This window comes from Glycine max, chromosome 5 (assembly GCF_000004515.6).
Source record: "Glycine max cultivar Williams 82 chromosome 5, Glycine_max_v4.0, whole genome shotgun sequence".
Taxonomy (NCBI): domain Eukaryota; kingdom Viridiplantae; phylum Streptophyta; class Magnoliopsida; order Fabales; family Fabaceae; genus Glycine; species Glycine max.
Window position 1 is genome coordinate 36,375,093 of NC_038241.2, and position 12,441 is coordinate 36,387,533.

The 12,441-nt window shown below is 34.6% G+C and overlaps 1 protein-coding gene and 1 pseudogene across 4 annotated transcripts; both read left to right on the top strand.

The window, feature by feature from the left end:
* The first annotated feature begins 425 nt into the window (after positions 1-425).
* LOC121174903 (anthocyanidin 3-O-glucosyltransferase 5-like) lies at positions 426-2,477 on the top strand (annotated as a pseudogene).
* Positions 2,478-6,073: 3,596 nt separating this feature from the next.
* LOC100785650 (uncharacterized) lies at positions 6,074-12,202 on the top strand. Of its 4 annotated transcripts, none has more exons than XM_041015562.1 (16): positions 6,081-6,343; positions 6,998-7,489; positions 7,811-7,957; positions 8,077-8,185; positions 8,297-8,437; positions 9,341-9,445; positions 9,878-9,961; positions 10,049-10,164; positions 10,316-10,417; positions 10,693-10,806; positions 10,900-10,956; positions 11,032-11,098; positions 11,213-11,266; positions 11,371-11,445; positions 11,539-11,574; positions 11,831-12,202. In XM_041015562.1, exons 3-16 carry the CDS (start codon positions 7,938-7,940, stop codon positions 11,942-11,944), a joined length of 1,194 nt encoding a protein of 397 aa, XP_040871496.1. In that variant the 5' UTR covers positions 6,081-6,343; positions 6,998-7,489; positions 7,811-7,937; the 3' UTR covers positions 11,945-12,202. The 4 variants fall into 4 exon arrangements, with proteins under 4 accessions (XP_003525038.1, XP_040871496.1, XP_006580249.1 ...); XM_006580186.3 differs by having other exon boundaries at positions 6,998-7,152; XM_006580187.4 differs by having other exon boundaries at positions 6,998-7,152; positions 7,851-7,957.
* Positions 12,203-12,441: the final 239 nt, after the last annotated feature.

The window sequence follows — 12,441 nt, forward strand, 5'->3', positions numbered from 1 at the left end:
AAAAATATTAAAATTTAATATAAAGATAATGATAAAGTTAAAAAGATGTAGGTTTTAAAAAAAAAGATAATTATTAAAATAATATATATAGATAGAGATCAAGAAAGAAGACTTTTAGATAGTTGAAAGAATTTTTCAACTAATTAAAAGGTAGTATGATTCCATAAAAGAAAAAAAATACTAAAAATTTCTAATTGAAAAACTGGTGATATGTTATAATGTGAAGAAAAATGTTTATATGATTTTTCTAATCACACGCTCCAGTACCTTCAATAAAAATATAAGGTGATTTTATATGATTGAAAAATGTTTATTAAAATTATTAAAACTAACAAAACAAGATATATGTTAAGTTTCTTTCATAGTTTAATAAAGTTTACTTAAAATAGAAAAGCATGGAGAATGTATGAAAAGTGAAATGAATAGTAGGTGGCTTGTAGTCTTGTTTGTGTCTCTTCCTCAGATACAATTACACCTTGCACGTTATATAATGGGGTAGTCTCCGTACTTCATCTCCATCAAATCCTTCTATAGTCATACATTGATATCTTTGATGGCAACGGCAAATGCAGAAGCATCCTCATTCCAACAACTACCCATGAAATCCCACATTGCTGTACTACCTAGTCCAGGCATTGGCCACGTCACACCCCTCCTAGAGCTCTCCAAGCTCCTGGTCACACACCACCAGTGCCACGTTACCTTCCTCAACGTCACCACCGAATCTTCCGCAGCCCAAAACAACCTCCTTCACTCCCAACTCTCCCTCCAACCTCCACGTCGTCGATCTCCCACCCGTTGACCTCTCCACCATGGTCAACGACCAAACCACCATCGTAGCCCGTCTCTCTGTCAACCTTCGAGAAACCTTGCGTCCCCTCAACACAATCCTCTCACAACTGCCCGATAAGCCCCAAGCCCTAATTATTGACATGTTCGGAACCCATGTTTTTGACACCATTCTCGAAAACATTCCCATTTTCACTTTTTTCACTGCCTCAGCACACTTGCTCGCCTTTTCCCTCTTTCTCCTCAGCTGGACCGTGACGTGGCGGGCGAATTCGTGGACCTTCCGAACCCGGTTCAGGTCCCGGGCTGCAAACCCATCCGAACGGAAGACTTGATGGACCAAGTAAGGAACCGGAAAATCGACGAGTACAAATGGTACCTCTATCACGTGAGTCGCATGACTATGTCAACCGGTATTTTACTCAACACGTGGCAAGATCTAGAGCCCGTCACGCTAAAAGCATTGTCGGAGCACTCTTTCTACCGCAGCATAAACACTCCACCGCTTTACCCTATTGGACCGCTGATTAAAGAAACCGAATCGCTGACGGAAAACGAACCGGAGTGTCTTGCGTGGCTCGATAACCAACCCGCCGGTTCGGTTCTGTTTGTCACGTTCGGGAGCGGGGCGTTTTGAGTTCGGAGCAACAAAATGAGCTGGCGTGGGGTTTGGAACTCAGTGGCGTGAGGTTCGTGTGGGTGGTTCGGGTGCCGAACGACGCTAGTGCATTTGCTGCGTTTTTTAATGCGGGTGGCGATGATGATGCGACGTCGTATTTGCCGGAAGGGTTTGTTTCAAGGACTCGGGAGAGGGTTTGGTGGTGAGGTCGTGGGCCCCGCAGGTGGCGATTCTGCGGCACGCATCTACGGGAGCGTTTGTGTCGCACTGCGGGTGGAACTCGACGTTGGAGAGCGTAGCAAACGGGGTTCCGGTGATCGCGTGGCCGTTGTACGCGGAGCAGAGGATGAACGGGACGACGGTAGAGGAGGATGTGGGAGTGGGTGTGAGAGTGAGAGCGAAGAGCACTGAAAAAGGTGTGGTGGGGAGGGAGGAGATAGAGAGGGTGGTGAGGATGGTGATGGAAGGGGAAGAAGGGAAGGAGATGAAGCGAAGAGCAAGAGAGTTGAAAGAAACCGCGGTCAAGTCTTTAAGCGTCGGAGGACCATCCTACGAGATGCGTGCTGCAATGGCTAATGTTTGCTTGTTCGCAACAAAAAAGCAGTGCACCAAAAAGCCCGTTCAGAGGGTGGATCATGAAACTGAAGTCAAAGGTTGAAAATTAACCAGCGTGTTTTCGCGCGCGCTCTTTTGCCGAATCTTTCCTACAATAAAATAACCGTCACGTTTGGCGGTTTCGGCTATAAATAAGTAAATTTTTTCTGCGTGTTGTAGTAACTGGGAGTAGGTTTGGTTTAATTTCCCTTAAAGTACTCTTGCCACCTAGGCTTAGAGGTTAATTGGGCTTGCTTCTCCAAACCTTAGTTTAGCCATCCACATTTGTGAAAAACAATAAATGCCATCAGCTTCCTATTTTACCCCCTCATCATTTCCCAACTCCTCATAGACTTGGATTTTCAATGGTCATCGGATGGTGTTCGAAGGAGTTTCTGCTAACTCATATTGTATTTCGGTGTCCCTTTGTTTGCTTTTCGTATTCGTTTCAGGATCTGAGTAGAATATTGTTGGTCTCGTGTGTTTTGCAATCTGGTCAGGTTTGCTTTGGATGAGGTGATTTATGGCTATTTCTATACCCTCTTTTGTTCTTTGCTTTGAACGTTTGTACCTGTTTTTGGGTACCTCTGCCACTTCTTGCATTTATTTATAATATATTTGTTTTTTCTGATGAAAAATAAATTGGGATGCTATTCAAAGAGAGCCTATAAAAAAATTATATTAACATTATAGTATATATTTCAGGTTGTACTCCTTTCTACACTTAGTTTTTTCATACTTATACACTTGGAAATTATGAGATTGTATATCCCTTTGGTCTCCTTAGTTGTACCAACAAGGATCACTTCCTTATATTTAGTCTGTTCGTGTTTATGCACTCGAGATTGTGGGGTTGTCTCTTGACCTCCTGAGTCGGTTTCCACCCTTCAATTTGATCGGAGCTTGCCAATTAATACCCTCAAATCCGGACCGACCCTCTCATATTGCCAATTGAGCACTCCACTATTCACGTTGCTCAATCCTTAACCATTAAATGACTTTAATCGATCATGATGTGTGCCTAAGGATCTCAGGATAACAGATAGAATCATGTATGATAACACTTGCAATAATATCATATTGGTAAGTTATGATGTATCCCTATATAATGCCAATGCTTGACCTGGATGAGATAGATTACGCTTAACACTTATGGTCTCGGACTAAATCTCCTTCTTAGGCATGATCCAGTTACAAGAACACATACCATTTTCAATAATTATGCATTTAAAAGTATTTTTGATAGTATTATACAAACAAATATCATTTCATCAAAATACTTTTTTGAGTGAAGAAATATTCTAACATAAATGTGTGTAAACTCATTTTTTTAATATCAAGCTTAACTTCAACTTTAATCCAACACATGCAATGGAATGGTTGTAATAATGCACTCAATATTCTAAAGTTCTGTCCCTAATTTGACTTTAAATAAAAGTTTACATAACCTTTTTTTAAATAATAATAGTAATAATTATAATGCACTTAATACTTGATTAACCAAGTGAGATTTTTTTTTCGAATTCAAGTTATTTAAGTAATTTATTTTTTTTAAAAAAAGAAAGAGGAGTGTACTTAATAAAAAATTGAAAGTGGATATAGTAAAACTTTTTTTTTCTTGAATTGAAAATCAATGAGCTCGGCCCATTAGCTATAATCAGACCAAAATGAATTTGTATCTCAAGATTAACTCACACTTAGTCACCACTACTTTGTTATTTCAATTTTTGTCTTGATAGTTTTTTTTTTGGCTAAATTATTGTTTTTTTCCTTTAATTTATTTTTGAAATTTGATTTTGTCCTTTATTTATTAAATGGTTTAATTTGATTATATAATTTTTAAAAACATTCCATCTAAATTGAATCTAATGACGTTATTATATGATCATGATTATTTATATAAGATATTTTTGACGCTTTAAATGTTTAAAATAAATACGAAAGATTGAATTAAAAGAAAAAGGTTACTCATGTTTTTACTATCCAAAATAATTAAATTTAATATCTCTTTAATTTTATATAAGTGTTACAATGTGAGTGTGAGAAATTACTTTTAAAAACTAAATTCACTATTCAACTTGAATATATACTTCATATGATATCCAAGTGATCAATAACATCGACATTTTGATATTTAGGGGGTGTATTAGATTAAGATTTCAAAAGATTTTAAAAGACTTTTTTATGATTAAAAAGTTTTGTGGTATTCAATCAAGACTTTTATAAAATATAAACAAATTTTGTAGTATTCAATTAAGACAATAAAGATTTTTTTTTCAGGGCAACAAAATCTGTTGGTATTCAATTGAGATTTCTTACCACTTTTAAAATGTCTTTTGGTATTCAAAAGTAAATAGATTTTGATGGATTCTTTTGTGGAATGGATTTTGAGAGACTTTTTAGTTAGAAATACACATAAAATACTCCTCCAACAATCTCACCCAAACCCTTGAGACTTTTCATAATTTTCCAAAGACTTTTTCTTCTCCTGCCAAACAAGACACAAACCACTACCAGGTTCATTCTCTTACAACTTTTCAATCAATTTTACCTATTTTTTTAATGGCAATCGATAGTCAATATTGTTCATACTATATGTATATTACGCAAATCAAAAGAAAATGGTGCTGTATATGCTTCAAGATTTCGTATTCATATTGTTTTCAACGTCCAGGCAATGAATATGCATCAAAAGAATGGCAATTGATATGCATCAAGATTTCATATTGCTTTTTTTTTAGTACTGTATATGCAAATCAAAATAAAATTTTTTTTTTTTTTTTCTGTTTCTTCAACTTGTTTTTTTACAACGTCCATTATTATTATTATTATTTTCTTGTGTTATTATTAAAATGTTAATTATTAATGTGTTATTATTATTTTTTTGACAGCGTGTTATTATTATTATTATTGTGTTAATAATTTTTTAATTGTTATTGTGTTATTATTATTGTTATTTTGTTAATAGTTTTTTTTTAAATGATTTTATGATATATGAGTATTATTTTTATGGAAAATGCTAACATGTGCCCTTAAGACACTTGTTAGTGTATTATGTATAGAAATTTTGTATTGAAAGTTGTGCAATTTACTTTTTTAAAAGTAAAAAATTGTTATTTTTAAGACATAGTTACTATTGGAAGTATCCTTAACATGTACCCTAAGTGCGCATGTCGTTCTGATGAATTTCCAGTGGAACCTACTGACGAGTCTTCATCTTCATCTTCAGTGTTACCAAATTACGAAGACAATGATCATGAACCCATTGTTCAAACACAAGAGCAGGAACGAGAAGATGCTAATATATGAAGGACTAATATAGGTTCAGATATGTGGAGAAATGCTAATAATTAGGCGAACATGAAGTGAGAATCACTTTGTTATTATTTTTTTAGGCAATAATGACTTTGTTATTAAAAGGTTTAAAATTTCTATCGTTTTTATTTTCTTTATTCAAACATTATAATTTATTTATCATCTTTTTCATTCACTTTTGTAACTTCCGTTATTTTTTTGTTTAAAATGTATTAATCTTTCAAAATCTTAAAAATCCATAAAGTACTTTGAAATCTTAAAAATCTGTGTTAGAAATCCATTAAAATCTTGGGTTAAGAATCCTGATTGTAAAAAGTATTTTAAAAAAAATCTTTTAAAATCCCACAAAATCAATACAATCCCACATAATCTTTTAAAATCTTCAAGATTATTTTTGTCAAAATATTCTCTCAAAATCCCAATCCAATACACCCCTAAATATGAATTTTCAAGTAGCCGTAAAACCGGTCATCGAAGAAAATCAGTTGGAAAGAGTGACCTAACATTATTCGGCTTCAGTTCCCGCACTGACCATTATAGATGGGAATTCTCTGCAATCACATTTTTGTGACTGCTTCAAATTCTGGCCATTAAAATTAAATTATACGTTATACATTAAATATCAAAACAAAATATAAGTTGAAAATTTTTGGTCCGTTAGATGACAACTGCATACCCTGAACTACAGTTGAAAAGGGTCCCACAATTACTGCAAGAGTAGTATTCACAAATTCAAATTTTCGTGTCCGTTTAATATATTTTTTATCACTCTATTTTTTCCCAGAAGGAAGTTGCACCAAAACCAACACACCGAAACCAAAAGTACCAAAAGCAAAACAAATCCGTATAACCCAAACCTAAGAGAGATTCCATAGGACAATTTTGTGTCCGCTGCTAAATCTCTTCTTTCTCTCCTTTGTTCCTCTCCTCGAAGAACTCAGATCACTACCACCAGCAACTTCCCCGAGTGTTGTTTTTCACTTTTTCTTCTCAGAATCCACTCTCTTCGCCAGATCTTGCTTCCAGGTGCGCTTCTCTTTCCCCCCTCTTCTGTTGTCTTTTACGGTTTTTAGAATTCATTTTTATAGATTACTCTGCCATTTGCATTAATTTAATTTTCGTTTGGTGTTCTCCGTAATTCATGAAAATGTCACCTGTTTTCTTAATTGTGGAGCATTTTGGGGATATCCCCTCCCTGGTTGCTTATACGTTGCTTGCGGTGATTATTAGGAGAAAAGCACGTGTGTGTTTTTCTTGCTTATTGTTTATTTTATTTTTCCAACAATTTGGGGTGTGTGAATGAAAATGCCTCTATAATAGGAGATTCAAGTTGACTAACTGTTGAAATTCTGGGGTTATATGGGAAAAGGAAAAATTGATGCGACTGACGTGTTTAGATTGTGACAAAATGTATCCACATGATTTATAACAAATTATGAAGTTGTTTGAATCTATTTTCTCATTATGGAAACACAACTCCTTACTTATGGTTCTAAACTTAATAAATCCCTGCACAATTAATGTAGGTCAAGTAGTACTAATGTAGTAAGACTAAAACAGTAATAGTTTTGATTTCTAACGCTTCCCTTCAAGTTGATGCTCACTAAGATCTTCGTCTGTTACAAATAAGCACACTGAAAGACAATCCTAAAATTTTAATGTTTTCTCTATCATGAATAGTGCTGAAGAGAGGCAGGAAAGACATCATAGCAAACACTTAATCACTGCTAGAGAAACAACAAAACATGATGACTGGGGGTGGTTGACACTTGGCAGTCTGAAGAGCTGGTCAGAATGTTGCATGGCCAAGGAGGAGGGGAAACTGATGGAAAGAGGTGCTGCAGAAATTTCTTGACAAACAATTATACACTTCAAGGCATAAACTCTCCAAATTAATTAGAAACAACATTTGGAAGTGCTTCAAACTTCAAGAATTCTGGAGCTTCAAAATTCAAAAACCTTGAATACTAAATATGGCTTGAAAACAGCTTGTGGTTGGAAGAGAACACACCCCAGTTGTAGGGAAGCATAGCCAACAGGGGTGAAATAAGTTCGCATTTAAGGCAGCCCCAAAGAGGCCGCAACTAAGGCAGACCAGAGATGACTGCAATTAAGGCAGTTTTTCAACACTTCTCCTCATGTTCAGGGCTACCGGCCTGGAGTGTGGCAAATGCAAGTGGCCCAACAATAGATCTAGAATAGGCTCTGGCCCAACAACATTTTTATTTCTCTGATGTTTGAATAATACAGCTACTGATATATAGACAAAGAGGAATAGAAATCTGCTGTAATGAGGAAACAAATCAGGAAGCAATGAATAGCCTATCATCTTATCATAATTCAGATTTTATTCAAATCTGACTCTAAACACATTTATTACAAAATATTTTTTATCTCGTACAATGGTGTATTTTCCTCCTCTCTTTCTTTTTTTTTGAATCATTTTCTTGTTCCATTATTAACATGTTTAGTTGTTCTTTGTACTTTGTACAGGGACTGCTTTCTTATAACAATTATCTTTGCTTCTTATAAGGAGGGTACATGGCACTGGCTGACTAGTGAAGAAGAACGGCCCTAGTGTATAGTTTTATGAGCATACAATTAGAAAAGTTTGGATATAATGGGAATCGGTTCTCGAAGGTCTAATCTTCATAGATGGCTAATATTGTTTATGCTGTTTGTTTTATTAAGAAATTTTTTATCTTCTATTTAACATCAGAAAGTCTGATCGATTGACATTTGCATCTTGTTGGCTGCAGTTCTACCAATAGAAAACCAAGTGATAGTATGAGGCTTATTATGACAACTTTTGTTGGAATAGTTTTTGGCTTCTTTATAGGAGTATCATTTCCAGCATTGACTACAAAGGTGCAGACTTTTAGCATCTTCTTGTTAGGCATACCTTGTCCCTTGGCAATTGATGATAAAATGTTGTTGGACTTAATAATGGAACTCTAATGGTGCTTTAACAATTTGCAGTTGAATCTCCCATCCAGCTTGCTTCCCGCCATTGATATTTCTTACATTCAAGAGAAATATGCAGGTGGCAATGCACCGTCTTTTGTGAAGAATAATAACAGCATCTCATCAAAGCATCAATTAATAAATGATACATTGAAGGTACACATCTCATGTCAGCCTTGTGCATGATATTAAAGTTGCTGGATTCAAGTTAATTTCTGTACAACTTCTTTCATTGAGAAGGAAAAAGATTTAATTGAATAATGTAGTTGGAAGAGGTTTCATAATCTCATCAAAGATTCATGTGCATTATTTGTTGAATGAAGGATGGTAAAGAAAGTGGGATGAGTAAGTGGGCCAGATGAATGAAGTAAATTTTATCAATTGATGTTAGTTTACAATTTTAAGAACCATGCTTTAATGGGTTGTAGTGGGTAGGCTCTTAAGATTAAGTAGATGGAAACTCGAGTTTTTGAGGAAATGAGGTGCTGGAGTTATTCATTTCTGTTATTAGTCTTCTGCTTACCTTTTATTTATTTATTTGTTCCAAAGGAAATACTGCTGTAGTAACAAACTAGAGTAAAATTGGCCGGCTTTCTTTTACCTAGATCTTCCTTTCATTTTCAGTCATGCAACAGACTGCTGAGCCCAAATTTATCATCAAGCATTGAGTAATTTTATTAAATTCATAAATTGTAAAGCTCCCTGTCTCTCTCTCTCTCTTGCTTTTACACACACAAACTATTTCACCATCAACAATCTAGAGAAGTTGAAATGTAGAAACAAAAATTCCTTATGAACAGATACAGGGTGCTTTTATTAATTGCTAAAATATTGATTCAAATGTAAGAAAGAGAGTAAGAAATTACTGCTAGGGTGATGTTGCAAAATTGGAAAAATAAAATAAGATCAAGCACACGGCAACAATGAGAATCAGAAAGACTCGTGCTTCTTTTGTTAACAGCTTTTGAGTATTATTTTGTATTATTTAATATTGGGAAAATGGTTTGTTAAAGGCTGAATAATGATTGCTGCATATTCTCTTGATTCTCTGCATTGCAGATATGGGTTCCATCAAATCCAAGAGGTGCAGAAAGATTACCTCCTGAGATTATTGAAGCTGAGACGGACTTATATTTGCGTAGATTGTGGGGTCAGCCCAGTGAGGTGTGTATCCTAAAAGAATTTTCTTTTTTCTTTTTTTTTATTCTATTTTTGGTAGTATATGGGGGTTGAAACATAGAAAACATGTTCTTTTTGCATGCATAGAAAAATACATCTAAATACAAATTATGGTCCTGCTACTGTTGTTAATAAACTTGTTAAAGAAGACTTACATGCTTTCACCAGATTCTTTGTTTGTTTCGATGAAGTAAACTAAATATAACACCCCAAATCTAAGATTGATATAATTTGGGAAAGAATAGTGACATAGAAAATTTATGTTGCTTGCCACGTGCATTTTTTCTTCGAGCTTGATTTTTTTTTTCTGTTTGTTATGAGGCCAGTCTGTAAATTTTTGGACTGGAGAGGCCTCTGATGTTTTTATTGCGGTATATCATCTATATACAGAGTATTTGATTAAGTTGCTGCTTGCAGGATTTAACATCAAAGCCAAAGTACCTTGTGACTTTCACTGTTGGTTATAGTCAGAGATATAATATTGATGCAAACGTGAAAAAGGTCATCTGTTAGTTTCTTTTTCTTTCTGATGCATAAGCTTGTGTATGACTGTATGGGTCTTTAAACTAGCTCCATTACTTGTAACAGTTCTCAGAGAACTTTACAATAGTTCTATTTCATTATGATGGCAAAACAACTGAATGGGGTGAGTTTGAGTGGTCAAAGCGGGCAATTCATGTGAGTGTCCGCAAACAGACCAAATGGTAAGAATCCATTGCGCTCGATCGTAAATATTGGATGACAAATTTTCCTTGCAACTTTTACCATTATTATTGTTTGCCTAACTAAAATCAAAAGTGTTCTGCTTATTCATCTATGTTATGATATTAAGCATTTAATTATTTTCCCTCCTAGGTGGTATGCCAAGCGGTTTCTGCATCCTGACATTGTGGCACCATATGACTATATTTTTATATGGGATGAAGACCTGGGTGTTGAACATTTTAATGCAGAAGAGTGAGTATTTATTGTGATACAATACACAGTTTAATTTTGATATCCATGTAAAGTATTACACTATCATCCTCATTAAAAGATTTTAACTTTTAAGTTAGTTTGTCATCATCTAACTTTCCATTGTGGTAATACAAGATGTGATTAGATGATAGTGTTAGAAACTTCTATAATTGATAGTGGATCAAAATAAATAAAAAAATGTATATTTATATACCTAAGGATTTATTTTTTTTATTTTACTCATGAAGTTTGATATGCTCTAATTTCTATCACAGATACTTAAAACTGGTGAAGAAGCATGGGTTGGAGATTTCACAGCCTGGTTTGGAACCTAATAAAGGATTGACATGGCAAATGACAAAGAGAAGAGGTGATCGTGAAGTTCACAAGTAAGACAAGAATCTTGTGTTAGTTTTCTTCTGGTACTTGTTTTGTAAAAGAATGTGTACTAACTGTTTTTTTTTTTTTTTTATTTCTATTAGAGAAACAGAGGAGAAACCAGGATGGTGCAGTGACCCCCATCTGCCTCCTTGTGCAGCGTAAGCATCAGTTGAAGCATTATTTTTGTCTTATCTACCCATACCAAACTGTATCCAATTATGTTATGTATGCAGATTTGTTGAGATTATGGCTCCAGTGTTTTCACGAGATGCATGGCATTGTGTGTGGCATATGATTCAGGTTAAATGTTTACTCTTTATTCTTTTTTAAATATCCATTGGTTGTTTAATGTCTGTTTATGCACTCGTTAGAGTCTAACAATTAATTATGATTGTAACATTCTGGGCATTTCAGAATGATTTGGTCCATGGCTGGGGCCTTGATTTTGCTCTTAGAAAATGTGTTGAGGTGAGTTTGTTGTCTCATTACTTAAATTCATCTAATTTCAATTTTTTTTAATTGCAATTGCTATGCTATAGAACATTAAACTAATATCTCTCACTATCATGTAGCCTGCCCATGAGAAAATTGGAGTTGTTGATTCTCAGTGGATTATTCATCAAAGTGTTCCCTCACTAGGGAATCAGGTAATTTGTTTTCCATGATTATTACTGTTAGATTTAAATAGTTTTACTCATATTGCCGATGTAAGATATGTATGTTTTTCTTTGCTTTTGTAGGGAGAATCACAATCTGGGAAAGCGCCATGGCAAGGGGTATGTTAATGTTATGCATGTTTCATACAGTTTTATTCGTCTCTCAAAAATTCATATATACAAGTTTTCTATGCTGTACCGAACCATGAATAGGCCTATATGTAACATTTTTCTTGCATAGTTGTTTAACATTATAACTCTTGATTTAATTTGTCAAGAAGCTGTATTACAATGGATGGAGCTGTTATTTTATGCAAATACTTTTACTACTAAATATGCATGCATGTTGATGAACCATGCATGGTGTTGGTGGCAGGTGAGGGAGAGATGTAAAAGGGAGTGGACAATGTTCCAGAGTCGGTTGGCAAATGCAGAAGACGCATATTACAAGGCCGTGGGAGTTGATATGTTTAACTCGACTACTCCTTAGTGGGGACAACGACGGAAGTTTGACTTGTACACAGCCATCACCATAGTTCGATTTTGCATGATGTATTATTTTATTTTATTTTGTTACTTAAGTTTGTGACACTAGTTACTTTCACTTTTGAGAGTCCTAGCTAAGGACAAAACAACAGTTCAATGTGGGATTCCAGTGCTGATAGAGAATTAGATAATATATAGGTAAATAAAACTTACTGTGTAAGTAGTGTATTGATTATAATATTCTTTTAGGACCTTGCAGGAATATGAATGCAATGCCAGGTATAAACAATTTGAATGTGACAAGGAAGTTGGAACGGCTTCACATCTTCGTTAAACCTCTAACAAATCAAGTTGAAAAAATATATTATCAAATTAGAAGTAAAACAGAATGGAAAAAATAAAATGAAAAGATAAAAAAAATAATAGAAAAGATGTGTTGTTTAAATGGATAGAAATAAATGAAAAAGTGAAAAATTTTCTTTTTCTTATTTAGATTAGTGA